At 41.8% G+C, this 19,683-nt stretch overlaps 2 protein-coding genes across 4 annotated transcripts; both read right to left on the reverse strand.

Annotated features, from left to right (window-relative positions):
* Positions 1–615: 615 nt before the first annotated feature.
* On the reverse strand, positions 616–6,956 carry COPRS (coordinator of PRMT5 and differentiation stimulator). Of its 3 annotated transcripts, none has more exons than XM_030015340.2 (4): positions 5,785–6,956; positions 4,210–4,300; positions 3,393–3,650; positions 616–1,334 (listed from the first exon to the last, which is right to left on the reverse strand). In XM_030015340.2, exons 2-4 carry the CDS (start codon positions 4,295–4,297, stop codon positions 1,165–1,167), a joined length of 516 nt encoding a protein of 171 aa, XP_029871200.1. In that variant the 5' UTR covers positions 4,298–4,300; positions 5,785–6,956; the 3' UTR covers positions 616–1,164. The 3 variants fall into 3 exon arrangements, with proteins under 3 accessions (XP_029871200.1, XP_029871199.1, XP_029871201.1); XM_030015339.1 differs by lacking the exon at positions 5,785–6,956 and adding an exon at positions 5,169–5,575; XM_030015341.1 differs by lacking the exon at positions 5,785–6,956 and adding an exon at positions 4,717–4,790.
* A 103-nt stretch (positions 6,957–7,059) lies between these two features.
* UTP6 (UTP6 small subunit processome component) lies at positions 7,060–19,679 on the reverse strand. The gene is made up of 19 exons (XM_030015338.2): positions 19,513–19,679; positions 19,316–19,400; positions 18,653–18,694; positions 18,473–18,565; positions 17,772–17,819; positions 15,883–15,946; positions 15,212–15,330; positions 14,538–14,615; positions 14,030–14,111; positions 13,702–13,783; positions 12,858–13,039; positions 11,932–12,011; positions 11,155–11,232; positions 10,804–10,983; positions 9,954–10,034; positions 9,044–9,153; positions 8,891–8,957; positions 8,519–8,591; positions 7,060–7,360 (listed from the first exon to the last, which is right to left on the reverse strand). Exons 1-19 carry the CDS (start codon positions 19,602–19,604, stop codon positions 7,203–7,205), a joined length of 1,794 nt encoding a protein of 597 aa, XP_029871198.1. The 5' UTR covers positions 19,605–19,679; the 3' UTR covers positions 7,060–7,202.
* Between the last annotated feature and the right edge of the window lie 4 nt (positions 19,680–19,683).

Below are 19,683 nucleotides of genomic sequence, written 5' to 3' on the forward strand. Positions count from 1 at the left end.
TGAGAGTAGACAAAACACAGGTACTGTGCTCCAGTATCAGTCAGTGTCAAAATACAAAGCCATCAAAAAGTTCTCGAGAGATAAGTTATTAATGAAACATGAGCATCAGTTGAAGATTATTGTTACTCAAGTGACGAGCCATTCAATCCACTTACATACTTCATTTAAGAATGTTTCCTTTAACTGCAAAGCAAAGGCAAGAAGGATATTGTTCTAGTTCCAGCTATTCTCTTAGAGACTTTATGGAGCTATTTTGTGTTCCCATCTCCTCATTTCCCACAACACAAACAACAACAAAACAAACATATCAGCAGTATCAGGAACCTTAATCTACTACTGTTTGCAGGACACAGATTACATACTGCAGGATACTATATAAGCATAGATATTTTCTTCATCATTACACGTCTGATGTCGCATGAGAATGTTTTAAAGACAACTATGAGACTGAAGGATAATGTGCCCATATACAAGAAGGTCTGACATGGAGAAATCTTTGTTGGGAGGCAGTCTTAAGCACCCAGCATTCCTATTGGATGCAGCAGGCCCTACTCTATGTTCACATGTGTATTTGCAATATATGTATCACGTGTATGTAATTCCTTTATACTAAAATACATAAAACCAAAACAACTCATTCTGTATTTGGCATGGCTAATTTGGTTAAACACCAGTATCAGATATAGAATCACAAACTGCAACATAGAAATACAACAGAGAAGCTGGAAGGAGGAAGAGTTTTTAAAGCTATCCAAACCAATTTGACAGCATCAAATGAAAATGAAAGAAAACTGCAAGTTACATAGACACACAGGGATCAGCATGTCAAAACTGGCAAAGCTTGGCAAACAAGCTGAAGTTTAGAAATTAAATACTTCCTCTCAAGCAATCATTAGCATCAACACAGATCTATATAATACAAACAAAAAGTCCAGAAATGCATTGACTCCTTACAGCTAGCACCTGCACTCTTGTTTCCAGAGGTCAAGGGTGGTCAATTTATAAACAGCTCAGAAGCAGTCTAAGCAAAACTTCAGAGATGGTGTAGCATTTCTGGCCTTACGCAGAACTCTGCAAGCAAGCCAAAGGACTTGACATGACTCAATCGGTGAAGAACATAATCCAACTCGGAAGCCAAACTTAGCTCTGAGACCAGGGTCAACCTCATTCATCAGCATCATCAAACTGGCCAGCCTCAGTCATTCTAACTGGTGGCGTAAAAGCAAGGCAAGCTGCATGGTGACAGCCTGGGTTGTAAAACGAATCCTCTCGCCATGAGTATGAGGCCAAAAGATTATTTTCCTGAAAGCTTCCACAGTGGAGATCGCCAGCATCTAAAGAAGATCAAAGAAAAGATTTAAACCATGGGAGATACTTAGAAAACTAGTGGTATAGTGTAGCAGATTATTTTGCAGGTCTACAGCGTCTTCCAGTTAACTATTTCAATTGGATCTGTCAGCAGTCATGAATTAGGCCTGCAAACAAAGCTGAATTTGCAAATGTCTTCATTTTAAGGAAGGTTCTTGCCACAGAAACAAAACAGTTTTCCAAAAAGCTCAATGATATATTTGGATTCAGAACATCTGACACCAGCTCTTACAATGCATGCAGTTCTACTATGTTTTCTCCACACATAAAAAGCTCATGAAGCCACTACTTTTATTTCCCCTCCCCCTTCCTGCTGTCTCCGTAACCACATCCCAATCAGAAGCCCTCCAAACCCTTTAAGAACTGGGTCACTGGACAGAATGCTAGGGTGGGGTCCTGTAAAAGCTAGCTCTGAACAACATTTCCAGTAGGCTAGAATTAAGCCTAATAAGCGTGTTATTTAACCAACCTAGCACAAAAATAGGGCAAAGTCCTTTAACAGAAGCAAAAGATTTCTAGCCAGCAGACACTGAAAGGACTGAGCAAATGAAAAGCCCAGAGTATGGGGCAGCGGAGGACCCAACACAGTATATCCGTGCCAGCCTTCTAGTAGCACTGCCAAACAAGCCATCAAAACAAGCATGTTTTAAAAGTTTTTAAAAAGTCATAAAATGACTGACCAAGCACATTTTTTATTTGTAGCAGTTAACAACTCAGACACTTGTACTCAGTATCCTTCACAAGCACCTGAACCCCATAATCACAACTTCCTTAATTTGTGAGGATTTGAAGAGCATAAGCTACAGGTAGGGATGAGTTAGTTAAAGAAAGGAAGGGAACTTGTGACAGTTCCATTAAAAAATAAATATTCAAAACATTCCATAAATTTGAGCAGATAAGAGATTAAAAGGAAAACCCAGGATGGAAAAGAGGGAAATGGTCTTTTTCTCAGATTACCCAGTGTGAAAAACCACTACTGTATTTCCATTTTACAGTCAGAATGATTTTATAGGAAGGCTGCAAAAACTTTCCCACTTCTGTTATCAAACAATGGAACTTGAATACAACAGCCATTTATGGAATTAAAATAAACAGAGAATTGATATTTCCTAAGCAAAGAAAGGAGTGTTTGTATTAATTGCAAAAGATACACATTAATGAGAAGAAAATGGAAATGGTACTATTCTGTGACAACAAAGACACAGCAGGTTATCAGCCACTGCTCACTAAACTCCATCCACTTGTTCTGTCCTAACATACAGCCTAGCAAATGGAAGACTGAGACTCTCAGTTCAATGCACAAGTCACTGTAAACAGTTTACAAACTGGAGGATTAATACAACTCTAAAGATGCGGATGAAACTGCTCCTATCCATTGCTACTTACGTCCATGGGACTGATGACATGCACAACCACTTAAGAGGACCAAGCTTCAAAAAAACCACCAAACAAAAAAACCTACCACAAAAAAATGCCAAAAAACAACAACAACAAACCCAAACAAAAAAAACACTACAGCAAAAGCAACAAAAAACCATACTCAGAGACTCACTACTTGTACTCCTCCCCTCCAAAGAACTCCATGCTCTAGAGGGACATTATGGTGTACAGTCTGGATGAATTTTCTTGGAGGAAAGGAAAAACCCCTTTTACACACAAAGAAGTTACATTCCTGCACTCCATGTACCTTTCTCTTCTGCTTCAGAATAACAAAGATACACTACTGAGACCTAGCTTCTCCAGAGAAACTTGATACACACATACAATTCTTCTCCTTACCATTTCACTTCCCAAGAACTAAATTGCTCAAGCAAGAGTTCTGTGTGAACTTCACAACACTGCCTTTAAATCCTGTATTTGACAACAAAATTATGCATTACAAATCCATGAGGTCAACAACAAGAAAAAGAATTGCTTCCCAAAACAGAACATAGAGTTATTTAAACACATTCTCCTGCAAAGCACCTACCTCAAATCACATACTAACCAAAACTCAAATGAAGCACAAATAAATTTGTACTCACCGTAAGGATTACATTCAGAGTCCTCCAATTCTTTATCCCAGTCTTCCACCTCATACACAGAAACAGTTTGCTGCTCTGGAAAAGTTACAGTCTCAGGCATACTGCAGACTTCACTATCCAAGTCCTCCAGGTCAGGATGTATATCAACACAGTCAACAGGAGAACCACTGACATCGTTTTCATTGTGAGAGGTATCAGAGAATTCACTTTCTTCAGACTCACTATCAAGAACATTTGGAATATTCTTCTGCAAACATTCTAAAAACAACAGAAAGAGCCAACAGACATATTTAGGAATGAAAGAGGAACAATTAAATGGTTAGTATGCAATAATTCAGCCAGGTGTATGAATGCACTTTATGACTACTAATACATGCAATTCCTTACATATGTAGTATCACTACAGTGTTGTTTCAGATGCTTGGGAACATTGGACATAGGCTTGCATCACAACACTAGCCCAAGTCAGGATTTTCCACAGACTCTTGTTGGAAAATAACTCTTTAAACTAGGGCATAGGACCCAGCAGTCTTGTTTCACCACATTCACCTGTTGGTATTTATAAAAAATAGGTATGTTGAAAAACCAACACTCTAGTTAAAAAAAAAAAAAAAAAAAGAGGATTTTTTTTTGTAGTATTGATTAATTACTCTTGCACCTAGGCATACACAAATATCCACATGGAAATAATTCAGTGCAGTAACTGAAGAAGCATTTCCCATACATCACCAAAGAGTTTTAAGTGTATTTCCTCAAGCAGAGCGTAAGTTTCATTACTCACTGTCTGCTTTGTTTTGCTCTAATATTTTAAGCTTACCTTTCCTGGGTTTCCAGGTCATAGTTTCTCTCTTATTAGGAAGAAGCTGTTCCTCCTCAAAGCTTGTGGACTCAATGGCAGCAGCCATAACCTACAAGACAGTTTCAAAGAATCCAGTAGCACCTTTCATTGATTCCTCCAAGGAGGCTCACACAACTTCTACTGCATTTGAGTGTTTCTGAGCCCTTGAGCCTGACCGGTTTGTTTGTTCCCTTGATGAATCAGAGGTTTTAAGCCAGACAGGCTTTCACTTCAGCAAGCAAATGTGCCGAGGGATGGCTCATCCTGCTGCTGCCATCAGTCAGCCCAGGTGGCAGCCAACACAGAACAGCCTGTCTCCTCACTCACAGCTATAATCCTGCTGCCACCCTGTGTTTTGGGAACGGATCCCAAAACTGACCCAAAATGCACCTGTTTGGGAAGAGCAGCAGACTCTGAAAGCTGCAGAGGTAATGAAGATACAAGGCGTGGAACGAGCACAAGCACCAAAGGCTATGATCCCGCTACCCTGGGGGAGCCAACGTGCCAAACAGACAGAGGGCCAGACCCTGAGGAGCTGGAGAAAGATGGCAGCTGGGCAGCTAGAGTGCAGAGGGTAACACCTCAACTGGCTTGACGGTCCCCAGAGGGAGAGGAAAAGAAAGGAAAGCTGAGTTCTCTCAGCTACTTCCACTACAACAAAGGTACATCTCGCTGAAGGACAGCCCCGGCCCAGGGCGGTGGGTGCGGGAAGCCGGGCTCCCAAGTCCTCACAGAGCCGAGCCCGGCACGCCTGAGGCCGGGCCTGCTGCCGGGAGGGGCCTGGCAGGGCTCGCCGCCGGCGAACGAGGGCAGAGCGCCGCATGCTTCGGGCAAACCCGCAGCGGCGGGCCCCGCACGCCTCCGCCGCCCGCCCGGGCCGTGCGGGGGAAGCGAGCCTGCCCGACCCCCGCTTCCCGCCCCGCAGGAGCCCACCACACCTGCCGAGGCGGCGGTGCCCCCGGCCGCGCCGCGCCGTGCCGGCCGGCGTTGAGGGAAGGTCCGGGCGCGCAGCCGGGGGAGGCGCCGCCGTGAAGAGACGTCCGTCTGTCCGTCCCCGCCCGCCTTCCCGCCCTGCCGGAGACCGCTCGTCCCCTCAGCGCCGGCAGCAGCAGCGCCTGCGCCCGAGGCAGCCAGCGGCCACGGGCACCGTCAGGCGGGCAGTCTCCGAGGAAGGGCGGCCGCGGCCGAGCCCGGTGAACGTAATGGCTGTGCCTGGCAGCGGCTGAGCGAGGAGCTCGGTGCCACACCGGCCGTGAAAGAGGCTGGAAACGAGGGGCCGCGGGGCGGGCGGCGGCTTCTCCCGCTTCAGCTTCGCTGCACGCTGCCACATCCCTCTCAGCCCGCGGAGACCACTGCTACCTCTACTTTTTGAACGCATAATGCGTAGTTTCTTTCGTTGCTACTGGGAGTTGGGCCCAGTGAGAGAGGGAAACAGTCTTTGAGGGCAGAAACAAGCCATTAGAGCAACTGGAGAAAAAAGGCAGAGAAATACAGACGTAAGAGCTGTAAGAAAACACCTTTACAGTCATAAAGTTGTAAATAAAATATCAATACCTCTTCAGGCTCTGTGGCTTTTTAATCTTGCCAAAAGATAACCATCTCCTTCAGGCCTCCTGCTAGCAGTATGCTCAGAGAAAGCATTAACAGATGGGAAGCACCTGTGCTGAACAGATCTGGTAGGTGCTCCATGAACAGGTGTCAGCTAAATGTGCTTTTAGGAAATGCATTATCGCTCAAAGGTGCTGCAGGTAGTGAAGTGAGTGGCAAAGTTCTGCAAGGAAACAGAACAAGTAAAGAAAAAGGGCCTGCTTTCAGAAATGGTGGTTATCAGCTTTGCTGGACTTAAAAAAAACCCCACAAAACAAAACCACAAACAAAAATCCCCCAAACCCAAACTTTGCACTTAAAAGCTTTTTTTTGTTGTGCAACTGGAGAAGCAAGACCAGCGATTCAGGGGAGGGAGTAACATAATGACAAAGCGCAGGACGTACTTCAGCTGCCACAGAAGGAGCAATCTTAACCGGTTGTTGCTCCAAACCCTGTTTCCAGCTAGTCAAAAGTTACTGGAATTTGTTGCTTGAGAGGAGCTGCAGTTTCTACTTGTGTGAAAAATGTTAAAGAAGTATTTCTCTGTATTATGTCACCAGTCACTGGGAAATTAGATAAAGGAACTATTGCTACATGTTCATGTACTTTCCCTAGGTATCCTTTATTGGTCTGAGGATAGCATTCATGCTGATTTAATGGGTTTGACAAAGGAAAATGCGGCTCTGCAAACAGCCAAGGACAGCACTGTCTCAAAAAAACTGTTACCCATTTTTCAGGCACTGTGGACAGAAAGTTGAAGTGTAGATCACTGTCACATCAGCGACATTTGTAACGGATCTCACCTCCCCTCTATATTTCATAGTCACTCTCAGAATTACAGCTTAGGATCCAAACACTGATGCAAGGTTGTTGCAGAGGTTGTTTTTGAAAACAGGATTACAGATGACTTCAAGGCTACAAAACAACAAATACCATAATTTTACAGATTGTTTCTCTAGTGTTCCACTTTTCATTATTCGACTTCGTATCTTACTAAGATCTCCCACGTGTAGTTTCCATGTTTGGGTTTTTTTTTTTTTTGCATTTATGTGCTGTAATACTAGCTTTCCAGAGTGTAAAACCTGATGATGCATTATGACTATTCCATCTGAATGCTTAGGCAGAAGGAAGAGTTTGCTCTCAGAAGTCTCAATGAAGAACACCCTCAAATGTCTTTGCTTTCTCCTCTAACTGTGCACTTGAACTTGCCACCAGCAGAAGAAACACTAGAAACAACTGTAATGGGGCAGATGAATTTTTTTTTTCCACCTATGCAAGAATGTGAAGAAGGTACACTTTAATAAGATCCAGGAACATAATTACCTTTGTACAAAGAAGTTAAAAAAAATTGTGCAGTCATATTTTAACTACTCAACTATAGTTTTTCATAAATGTCCAGTTTGCAATAACGTGTATTTGGAAACAAAGTCTTCCACCAGGTCTCCCTGCAACATCTTCATAGCTCGCCAGTGAATGCTCCCACAGTTTTCTGGTTTGCCTTGGGGATGACTTAGCTCCTCTTTGATATAATCCAGCCAGAGATCTTTAAAAGAAAAATAGAAGTTCTGGTTAGATTTTGATTGGATATTACCTAACAAACATACCAAACCTAATCTAGAAACTCTCTTTTTTAAGTGTCCTTGATGTTAACGCAATGAGATTTACTTTGTGAAACTACAAATCCCTGCCCCTTGAGTACCAAAAACCTGGTTTCTGTTCCCAGCTGGAACAGTGATGTCTGAAGAAATAATGCAGCAGTAATTGAGCTGTTTACTTTCTTAAAAGGAATACTGCAGAAATCTTGATTATAAAAACATAGCTCCATTGTCCTGGTTTTGGCTGGGATAGAGTTAATTTTCTTTCTAGTAGCTGGTACAGTGTTGTTTTGGGTTCAGTATGAGAGTAACACTGATTACACACTGATGTTTTCAGTTGTTGCTAAGTAGTGTTTATACTAAGTCAAGGATTTTTCAGCTTCTCATGCCCAGCCAGCAAGAAGGCTGGAGGGGCACAAGAAGTTGGGAGGGGACACAGCCAGGACAGCTGACCCAAACTGGCCAAAGGGATATTCCATACCATGTGATGTCAAGCCCAGTATATAAACTGGGAGGAGTTGGCCTGGGGGGTGGATCACTGCTCAGGAACTAACTGGGCATTGGTTGGCGAGTGGTGGGTAATTGCATTGTGCATCACTTGTTTTGTTTATTCCAATTCTTTTATTATTATTAGTGTAATTTTATTATTGTTATTATTATCAGAATTATTTTCTTCCTTTCTGTCCTATTAAACTGTTCTTATCGCAACCCACGAGTTTTACTTTTTTTCCCCAATTCTCTCCCACTGGGTGAGGGGGAAGTGAGCAAGCGGCTGCATGGTGCTTAGTTGCTTGCTGGGGTTAAACCACGACATCCATACTGTTCACAAATCCAAATTAAAGGTGATACACATCTCTTATGCCAGCCAGTGTCAAAACCTTATTTGCTAGTAGTTCTGCTGAAGCCATCCCACTGTGAACAACGACCCTGGACTGAAAGTGAAGGGTCGCTGCAGAGTGTCATGCACTTAATGGCACAGAAGAAATAAGCTCCACTCTGCATGACAGCAATCACAAGGGAAGAACAAACAGCTACCTTTTGAAATGGATGGAAATAAAAGAGGCAGCACTGAATGAATGAATGAATAAATAAATAAAATCCTTTACCAGAATCTGTTGAACCAAACTCTCTCAAGGCACGTTCATAGTATTCTCTCAGATGAAGCATTTTGCAGGATTCCTAACAAAGGAAGGTATTAAAAGGCCATTTATTTTCTACAGAAGTGAATCTGCAGCTTGATTAGATTCTTACAAAGAACAAGAGTCATGGTAATTACACACGCACACGCACACCGCCAAAGATTAGTTACCATGGAACTTGGTTTTGTATTACATACTATGAATCAACTTTAGAAGACAGATATGAACTGATCACAAACTAATGACACTACTTGTAAGCCCTCTGTTTCCTATTTAAATCCAAAGTTAGAAATGTATTTTTACAAATACAAGGCACTAATTGGATATTCAACAACTTACTTGCTCCTTTTCTATTTGGATCATCTTCCTGAAGAAATCAAGTGAAAATGGACGATTTTCACACAGGCTGAAGTAAAAACATAAGTAACTTTAGACTTCAAGCCTTTTAACATATGCCCTAGAACAATCAGGTTTGAAGGTTTTATTTGTCACCTGGTAAAGACTCTTTTAACTTTCTTATAACCACCGTTTCTGTAAGTCCAGTCAAGATACATTTCTTTCATAGTCACAGATTCAGCAGGAGTTGTGGCATGTAAGGATCTCTGCAAGTTTAAAGGAGAGAAAAAAAACCAAAAAACCAAAACAAAATAACCACATAAGCTACAATTAAAAGGCAACAAGGGAGAAGAAACCAAAGTAGTACCTTCTCCCTAATTAGGCATCTGACATAAAGCAGATCTCTTAAGTGAGACAAAGTACTGGACAAAAGCATCCCAAATGATGCCTGAAAAACACCATTAGGTAGCACATCCAATATTTTTCAAATTAAAATATTAGTTGTAACCTAAAATACATGTCTCCTCCAATATTCCATACAGCTGGCAATTGGCATTCCCCCAACAGCCTCCATGCAGAGGGTTTCACAATGCTCTGCAAACAACTGAATTTAAGCTTCCACCTGAAATACGTGTTTTATGTTGTAAATGGTGGGAGGGAACAACCTAACCTGCCAGGCAAAGAGGAAATGTTTTGCCCCAAGGTATTTAGGGAATTTACAGTGAGATTAAAGTCCCAGTTTTGTTCTTGAGTTTTCTGTAGCAAGGTTGATGTTTTCACACAGATTGGAAAATTCTCTTTTCCATGTTCAGATAGACTTCTGAAAATACAGCAAAAATTCTAGACCACAAAGTAAAAGAAAAGTAAGTGTCCATCAATGGTTGTGCTTACAAAGATCAAGATGTCTTAGAAGCATGGGGATGACATTTGTGCTTATGAGCCTACGTGCAACTGATTTTTTATAACATACACAATTTTACAACATTTGTTACACATTCCATCCACACACATCGTTCCCATTTATTTACACACTGTCATCAAGAGTAGATTTCTGTTAGCTAAGCACCTGGTAGAGAGCTTCTGTGTCGTCTTTGCTGTTTGTGCCTTCACTCCATTCCACCCAGAGGGTCCATAATGGCAAAGTGCCCTACAACATAAGCAGGTAAATCAAATGATTGAAATGCAGTGACCCCCATTTACAGAAACAGACAGCAACACATCCAACCAGGTTCTGTATTACAGCTGCCTTAAAAAATGTCCTTTAGACATAGCTCTTAGAAAGACAACTTAGGGAGCAAGAAGTGATTTCAGTGTGCAGTCCATTCTCACTTACAGGACAAATACTACTTAGCTGGACAGTGCAAGACATGTTGCCATGGATGAGAGACAAGCTCTTCTGCATCACCAAACACTGCAGTACAAAGGTAACTTCCGAGAACAACAAGTAGGAAAGAAACAAATCACCTTGCTTCCTCTCCTCACTCCTTGTGCCCAGGGCTTGAAATGCAACAGTAAGAGAGCACAAAGCTAATTCAAGGTTTGAAATACCACACATGCAAACAATATATCAGGACAGTGAAGAAAAAGAAACACATTTTTCAAGTAAGGCACAAAGAATACCAGCTGACTGCTAGAAGAGTATGCAAAATGTCACCTGTGAGCATTCAGACTTTAAAACTGTGAATATGAAGTGAATATGCAATTCCTTCCCTAATGCTCCTGAATGCAATGTCCATGTGAAATGTCAAGTTCTTATTTTTGACCTTAAAAATGGTTCAGGACTTTGAATGCCTTGTAAAGTAAAACAAACAAACAAACAAACAAAAAAACCCAAACAAAAAAACCCCCACTCAAATAAACTTCAGACGTTTCCTACCCAAGACTAATGCATGCAATTCCATAAAACCAGCACAGACCTTAGATTTCATGTGCTTAACGGCTTCTTCAAAACACTGGGTCACATCGTCACTCTTCAGTTGGATCAGCACCTGCACTCTCATCTGCCACATTTCCACTGACATGCTGAAGCGCTTCGTTGCAGCTTCTGCCACCTCCGTAGCCTTCTCAAAGAGGTTGAACTCCAGTAATAGTTGAAGCTAAAACCCAGCAGACACAGCTAATCACCACAAGAAATTTGTAGTACCTTGTTAAAAAGCAACGCCTCGAACAAAATATTGCCCACCTTTCTATCTACTCAAAATGGTAAAGATAGGCACACAAGCAATGCAGGACAGTTTCACAATCTATCCTTCTGTGTCAACGCTTACCCACTGCTTATAGAGAGCTTCTGGCAGCAAACTGGACTCATGGGCTTTGCTGAACACACCCAGCATCCTCTCCAGCCTCTAGAACCAACAGAGAAGAAAAAGTAAAGGAAATAGGCATTATTCCTGCATATACCAGATCCCAGCATTACAAGAACCCCAGTGGATTAGTGTATCAACATGTCACTGAAATTCAGTAACAGTTACGTATCTAATGCTTTAGGTACCTGCATACAATCCCTGATAAAGGGAAAATCTGAGCATTTGAATTACACTTCTTCCTTAAGGAGCAAAATAACAATATAGCAATGTTCTTTTACTGTATTAAAAGGGAAGCAAACTGCACAGGATGATCATTTAATTCACTGAGCCACACCCAAGCATAGATGCATAATTAAGGTGCCCATGTGCCAGCACCAAATTTTACTCAGACTTATTTGCAAGAGTCATTTTAACTCATCCTTTTCTTTGAACATGCACAGGTTTGTAGGACTGTCAGCAAACATTAACAAGTTTGGATTCTTAACTTCCATCCAAAGAGGTCACTGTACTTTACTGACAAGACTGGTTTATGCCCAAGTTATTCATGTTCAGGCAGCCACATGTAAGCCTGCCAGTAAAAGCGATCCCCTCAGATGGAGACTAAATGATTTTTAATGATGGCTGCTGGTAAGTATTTCTGATAAAATGTCAAAATATATTTTCTCCTTGTCTGACATATTACAGAAGTCAGTAAAAATAGGGATGATTTGTTACTATGATTTCCTAATAAGCTTTTACCTTTTGCTTTAATTCTTCACTGTTGGTTTTCCTGTTATATCTCTCTAAGCAAAAAGTGATGTAGCATTTCCACATGTCCTCTGTAGAATCAAAGGCATAATATCACACTTTATATAATCACAAGAGTAAGCACAAGTATTTGTCTTTGAGCAATACAGAGAATCCAAGCACTAAGTATTAATGCCAACTTTGTTTTAAAATGTTGTATTATAAAAGAGGCCCTACATTTATAACACTAACATTTAAAAACAGTTTCTCAGTGTAAGCTGCAACCAGTAACTCTTTCTAAAGAGCATTAAGCTCTTAGTTCAGCTGAGGCTTCAGCACATGCTGTCACAAGTGATGTTCAGTGTACTCTTTGCCTGTAGTTTTCACTGGGCCTGCAAGAGTGAGGACACTCACAGGCAGTCAAGAAAATCCTTGTCTTGAAAGCCTATATAAGCAGCAAATTTGAGTCCACTCCACAGATAGTCCCTTGAGAGCCTCCTTTGAGAGTAAGGACAATGCCAGATGTTGAAGTTGGATATCCACTCCACCGGCAATTCAAAAACATTGCTTACTCACAGCTAACCAGCAATATACTTGAGTTCTACAGGTTTCCTTTGTTTAGGAAATTTTCTCTATTTACAACTTCCAAACCTCTATTCATCTGTGGGCTTCTACTCTCCTCATTGGTTAAGTCACATTAATAAAAGCAAACAAGCAACAAAAAGCACTTTCAGTTAAGCAGCTCCTTCGAGAGCATAAATGCATTGGAAAATAACCCAAGTAACACATAAAATAGATCTCAGAAAGGTAGCATCTAAAAACTGCTTGCCTTCTCTTAGGTATGGTAGAGCCTGCCAACACCTACTTCAAAACTTTCACAGTATACAGTATGCTGAACAACCAGGAAAAAATGTTAAAATGCAGGCAGAACTTTTCACCTGCTGGCACTGCTCTCACAGCCTCTTCAAAAACTGCACAGCACCGTTCCTCTCTCTGGTTCATTTCAGATACTTTCATTTGTTTTGTGGTGTGTTCTGTGGACTGCAGGGACCCCAGGTCCAGCTCACGACGGGCCATGTAGTCCCATGTAAGAGGATCATCAGCATACTTGGTCTGCAAACTAAACACACCATGTCTGTAATACCCCTCAACCACCATTCTTCTTTTGCAAGTATGTTTAGAAGTGTTGTTATACTGGTATAGAGATGTACTTAATTTCTAAGTAATCAAAAGCCAGAGAAAAAACATTTTACCTTTCCACATGAGAAAGACAGAACATTAGTCCATTTTGAGGTGGGTTTTTTAGTATGGATATTCTCCAATAATAGCATGAACTAGACAGGCAGCATGTGAGAAAAATCTTTCGAGAAAAATCTTTCTTTTGAGAGAGAACAACTGGGGAAACTAAAGATGCAAAAGAACCACAAAGTAAACAAGGAAAATCAACAGCTCCTGCAGTAAGTTTACAGAAACATAGTAATTATTCAGTGACAACTGTATTTTATCTACTTTTTTCTTAGCAGCTTCTCAAAGCCTTTTCTGAAGTTAGATACAAATATCCTTTTCTAAAAAGCATACTTGCCTCACATTTTGTTTTTCTTAAAGGATTTCCCATAGGCCTTAACATTCTATTTGCCTAGAGGAATAGCCTTTAGTTGTTAACCTGTCAACCCACTATAAATTAGAGAGGTTATGAGAATGTGTTTATTAAAAAAAAAACAAAACCAAAACCAACCAAACAAAAAAACAACAAAAAAACCCCAACACAAAACCACACCTCACCTTTCAAGAATTTCTTTTTGCAAATCCTGAGTAAAATCAAAGAGCTTTGCAATAGAAAGCACAGCCAGATGGAATTCAACACCTACGTTTCAAGAGGAAAAAAAAAAAGCCATCAAGTGGAGTATTACAACCATTGCACACTTTGCATTTCTGTACCTTTGCAAGCTTTTGTCAAGACACAGATAACATTGAAGTTTCTAGATAGATACCCTTTTCTCTTCTATAAATTTCAGTGTTCCATCCGTATGATAATCTATCTGTATTACCTACTGCAGAGCTGAGTTAAAGGTGACAACTTTCCTATTGAGTACAAGAAACATTCAATCACCTTTAATTTTCTGAGCAGCATCCCTGTAGATTATGCGAGCCATTTCCCCATTGAGAATCTCTTCAGAATAATTGAATTCCCCCTGCAATATCAAGCATAACATCGTGGAAAAAATCGTTTTCTTTTCTCAGCTACCATTTTTGCAAACATAGAAAAAAAATCAGAAATTGTTTTTCTTCATCTAAATCTATCTTAATCTAATTTGCACAAGTCAACTATAAAGTAAGAGATAATAAGTTTAACTATTCCTTTCCAGAAATTACTATTAGCTTTCAAACTGGGGGATGTAACAAAAGACTTTACAAATGTAAAGAAAAGTCAACATATGAAGTATTTGAGCTGAGCATCAGCCAACACTTGAGAAGCTTAATACAGGCACAGAACATCAACAAAAACTTTCTCTAAGGTCTTCTCAAACAAACAATTAATACAGATCCCTTGAACCTATGCATTCAAACGTGTGATTCGCAAGCAGACAATATCTCTCAAGTAAGTTTAGCTGACCTACCAGGTCCATCTTTGCTTGTTCAAATTCTTTCTTTTCCTTCCTCTGTTTTTCAGCATGCATCAGCTCCATTCTGAAATACTGCAGGAGAGAATAAAATGAAATTATTGTGGGGGTGGGGATAAATCATAAAACATCTAAGACCACAAATGCGCTAAACAAGCTATCCGAGGCGCTACAAACCAGAACTTTGCCAACATCCCACATATGTCCAAGAGCCTTGGTTTTTAAAGGTTTGTGCATATAGCTATCTGCCCTACATATTCACTCAGAGATTTCCCACATGTAGAAACTACCACTTTCTAGTCATTCTTTAAACCTTAACTTGCCTTCAAAGAAAACCATGTTCCCTAGCAAAGGCTAGGGATGCCAGATCTAATCCACAGAACTATGTCCTAGCTGAGCTTACAGTACTTTAAAAGGGAATTCTGACACATTTATCTATAAAACAGTTTAAAATCCTCACTCTGCATACATAAATACAGGATTTGCTAAACAATCGATAAATGCTACCAGTAAATAGTACTTTCTTCTTTTTTAGATCTTTTAGACAACATTTCCCCACTGACGGCAAAATAAGTTTTTTCCAGTTTTCTCAGACTGATCTGAGAAATATGCTGGACTGATTTGCCCTGATTGATCAAGTAATTGGTCGTAGAAGAAAACCAGGAACTCACTTCTTGATAAAGTTTTGGGCACTCTGGATGGAAGCGCAAAGCACGAAGGAACAAGTGCCTAGCACTTTCTGACGAGAGCTGTGTCTCCATTTCCCATTTTGCTGCCATAATCCACAGTGCTGCAACAGATGATACAAATAAATTCATTTTAAGTCAAAGCAAGTAGCTGGTCATGAGAACCCATTTGGAAGCTACTCTCCAGGATGCACAGGTTGCTTTTGTTTGATGTGCCCACCCCAACATAACCATGAGCTCAGCAATGGAATAAGACTGATTATCTCCCACATAAAACCGAGTTCAAAGGACTAAAAGCTAAGCGGATCCAGGAAGTTTAATCTGGTATAGCTACAGATTCAATGACGCAGAATGTCTTCAAAAGCCAAAAAGCAGCCATGAGTATTCAAAATGTCCTACCTCTGAAACATTTACCTAGTTCCCAGTCTACCTGGGATATGGTCATTCAGACCATGGGGACACCCACTTCACATCACCTTTTGATTGCTCAGCACAATCCCTGTCAGAGCCCTTCTCTCTGAAGTAGCAGCAAGGCAAAGAAAAGTGAGTAGGAACTTTTACCCCAGTCACTTGAACTGAGATCTATAAGAACTTAAACTAACACTATACAATCTATACAGAATCATTTATGCAGCACTCGCTGTTGTTTTATTTACCTGGTTTATTTGGATGAATGGCCAACATGGAAGAAAACACCTTACTAAGCTGATGTTTTGCATTCTGTAAAAGAAGAAGGTTTGGTTTACCCCCTCTAGTACCGAACTGAACCACCAGCACCAAAGTTTCATTATGAAAGGTTACAAGTTGTAATGCAATTGTACTGGAAAAGACACTTTTTTGCTACTTCATCTTCAGTTGGAAGTTTCTCATATTTGTTCAATATTGGCCAGCTTTCAAATGTTACCAGACTAGATTAGCATAGTTAAATCAAACCTAGCTAACGCAAATGTTGCCTGTATCACAAAACTGACCGCTTTTGAGGTAAAGACTGCATTTTTGATTTGGCCACTTGCATTACTATTACAAGGCCACTTTCTTCAGTACAGGAAGGACAATGACTAATAATAATAATTATAATAATGTTGTATTGGGTTTGCGTGGCAAGGTTTTGGTAACAGGGGGGTTACAGGGGTGGCTTCTGGGAGAAGCTCCAAGATGGACCCACCGCTGGCCAAGGCCGAGCCCATCAGCTACAGTGGTAGCGCTTCTGTGATAACATATTTAAGAAGGGTAAAAAAGTTGCTGCGGCACAGAAACTGCAGCCAGAGGAATGAGAACATTTAAGAGAAACAACCCTGCAAACCCCAAGGTCAGTGAAGGAGGAAGGGGGAGGAGGTGCTCCATGCACCGGAGCAGATTCCCCTGCAGCCTGTGAAGACCACGGTGAGGCAGGCTGTCCCCCTGCAGCCCAGGGAGGTCCACAGTGGAGCAGATCTCCACCTGCAGCCCAGAGAGGACCCCACACCAGAGCAGGTGGATGCCCGAAGGAGGCTGTGACCCCATGGGAAGCCCACGCTGGAGCAGGTTTGCTGGCAGGACTTGTGACCCCATGGGGGACCCAAGCTGGAGCAGTGTGATCCTGAAGGACTGCATGCCGTGGAAGGGACCCATGCTGGAGCTGTTCGTGAAGAACTGCAGACCGTGGGAAAGACCCACGTTGAAGTTCGTGGAGGACTGTTTCCCATGGGAGGGACCCCATGCTGGAGCAGGGGAAGAGTGTGAGGAGTCCTGCCCCTGAAGAGGATGGAGCGGCAGAGACAACGTGTGATGAACTGATCGTAACCCCCATTCCCCATCCCCCTGTGCCACTGGGGGGAGGAGGGAGAGAAAATTGGGAGTGAAGCTGTGCCCGGGAAGAAGGGGGGGTAGGGGGAAGGTGTTTTAAGATTTGGTTTTATTTCTCATTACCCTGCTCTGATTTGACTGGCAATAAATTAAGTTAATCTTCCCTAAGTTGAGTCTGTTTTGCCCATAACAGTAATTGGTTGAGCGATCTCTCCCTGTCCTTATCTCGACCTCCGAGCCTTTTGATATATCTTCTCTCCCCTGTCCAGTTGAGGAGGGGGAGTGACAGAGCAGCTTTGGTGGCCACCTGGCATCCAGCCAGGGTCAACATACCACAAATGTGAAGACTTGCACAGGTAAGTTTACAAAGTAGAGAATTGCCAGAATTATACTTTTCAGCATAGCCACTGTAAGAAATGTTTGGAACAAAATCACAGTTCACAGACAGGTGATCCATTCATTCCAGAGAAGGTATAACCAATATTATGATTCTCCCAAACCAGATAGTACTCTAGATTCAATGCAATCAGCCACACCTTTGCCACCTGCAAGCATCAAATATCACACTAATTCATTCTGAGTCAAATTCTACACTTACATACATCAGTGAAAAGCCCAGGCAGCTCCAATACTACCATCAAAATCATTTCATTATTACAGCATGTGTCAGTACCCCATCTTGTAATTCAAGTTCCAGATACCTGATTAAACACCAATCCAGCATCTAAAATAAGATAAGATTAGCATTTTGAAAACTCACCCACTGTTTGCAAAATGCAACATGTGAAAGCCAAAGTTGGACATCTTCCTGTTGGAAATGCAAGGGGGAGAGAATCAACCTTATGATAAGGCAAGCACAAAACCACTTGCACATTGACAAGCAGACAATACGCCCTTGGTACGACAACTTGGCATGCACAGAGAAGGAATTTTGAATCTCAATTTCCCTTTCTGCCCCCAACCCAATCTTCAAACTCCTGCAAAATATCCAAAGAAAACCAACCCTCCCATCTCAAGATACACCGTTGCAGCTTCTTCAATCAAATCTATGTTACACTGAACTCAATAGAGAGCTCACTGTAATGGTTTCTGAGGCACCTTATTTAGGTTTTACCATGAGATTTATCAAGACAGTCTTTTCCTAAAGCAGCTGAAAGTTCTTTTCATTCTGTTTCTAGTCCTTGCAAGCAGACAGACCAAACTCACATTGCAATACATCGCTCTAGACAGTTGAGGACTAATGACTCAGAAAGGACAAAATATTGTTTGTGTAAAAAAACATCTATCTGGTATGAATGACCTACTTCTAGGCTACCGCTAACTACAAGACCATATGTCCACTTAGTTTTTCTACTACATTCTTCTGTATTATTGCAAATATCTGGTGGCAATGATATCTAGATAATTTTACATACCAAAAGGGCATTTTTTCAATCTATCAGTACAAATAAACAAACTTACTTTCCATTTCCCTATAGCACGGTTGAAAAGGCTATGGACTCTATGCAGAATAGAGTTCTCAATTTCATCCTTCTTAAACGAATATCCAATGCGCTAGGAGGAAAAAAGAAAGTATTAATTTTATTGCAATAGAAAATTTGGCATAAAGTATTTTGCACTCTAAATAATTGACAAACTTACTGCTCTTCTTTTCTTTATCAGTTCCAGCAGATTAATTTCATACTAGAATGGGGAGAAAAAAACATTTCAAAGAAAATGAGGAGACACTTAACAGTAAGGGAAAAAAAATACATAGATCAAGTTTTTTATAGCTAATCAAGCGGACAATAAAATTACATCCAGGAAAACACAAACAACAATTTTTTGGCCAGCTCACTACATTTCTAAGGCTGACTGAAATTCAGCTTGAATATTTGTATTGCACGTGGTATTTCAGACTTGAGTTGTTAGGACCCCATATTCCTAGAATCGTAACGCACAAGCCAAACTTCTAACACCATAAAAAATTTATTACACTTAACTACGATTTGCACAGCACATCAGGGAACTGGGGTGTCCGCACCCCTGGAGAGACAAGAAACTATAGGAAAAAGTCACAAGGATGAAGCCTCTCTCATCCCAAACTGAGCACCAACTAACTCCTGGCTATGCTTCATGCTCTGGTGTGTCTTAATAACGAGTGCGTGCCGATGAACCACCTACAAGTGAGCACCAGGGACCAGCTGAGGAGAGGCCTCAAGAAGCAGCCTGTCTTCCACGCGGGTCACTACAAAATCACATAACTTCTAACCGCGCTGGCTCTACAACGTGAGCTAGCACGCTCCGCTAATCAATAAAGCCTACCTGAATATAATTAATAAAATCCTCCTTCCGAAGAGTCCTCCGCTGTATTTTGTACTCCAGAGCCGAGGCCTTCCTCAGGACGGCCCTGCGGGAAGGGGAAATCAGCCAGCGGAGCAAGCCCGGCCGCACCGCCCGCGTTCGCGGTCCCTCGCCGGACACCCAGTCCCGCCGGCGCCGCGGCCCTCCGCCCGCCTCACCTGATCTCCTTACGCGTGAACAGCCCGACCCGCTCCAGCTGCTCCAGCTCCGGGACGCGGTCCTCCAGCCGCTGCTCGATGCGCTCCGCCATGGCGGCGGCGGCGGCAGCCCAGGGGCCTCACGCGTGCGCTCGGCTCGGCTCGGCTCGGCCCCGCCGGTTCCGGCCGCTC

The sequence above is a fragment of the Aquila chrysaetos genome, chromosome 5 (assembly GCF_900496995.4).
Source record: "Aquila chrysaetos chrysaetos chromosome 5, bAquChr1.4, whole genome shotgun sequence".
NCBI classification, from domain to species: Eukaryota; Metazoa; Chordata; class Aves; order Accipitriformes; family Accipitridae; genus Aquila; species Aquila chrysaetos.

Bases quoted from the DNA above. Each gene is read 5' to 3' on its own strand.
- COPRS (XM_030015340.2), bottom strand. From the start codon at position 4,297: ATGGCTGCTGCCATTGAGTCCACAAGCTTTGAGGAGGAACAGCTTCTT. The intron at 3,651-4,209 runs GTAAGCTTAAAA...TGTTGTTTTTAG, and splicing joins GACCTGGAAACCCAGGAAAG to AATGTTTGCAGAAGAATATT. The intron at 1,335-3,392 runs GTGAGTACAAAT...GATCTTCTTTAG, and splicing joins CTCTGAATGTAATCCTTACG to ATGCTGGCGATCTCCACTGT.
- UTP6 (XM_030015338.2), bottom strand. From the start codon at position 19,604: ATGGCGGAGCGCATCGAGCAGCGGCTGGAGGACCGCGTCCCGGAGCTG. The intron at 17,820-18,472 runs GTAAGTTTGTTT...CATTTCCAACAG, and splicing joins GTGCTATAGGGAAATGGAAA to GAAGATGTCCAACTTTGGCT. The intron at 10,035-10,803 runs GTCTGTGCTGGT...CTTATGTTGTAG, and splicing joins TTAAGCACATGAAATCTAAG to GGCACTTTGCCATTATGGAC.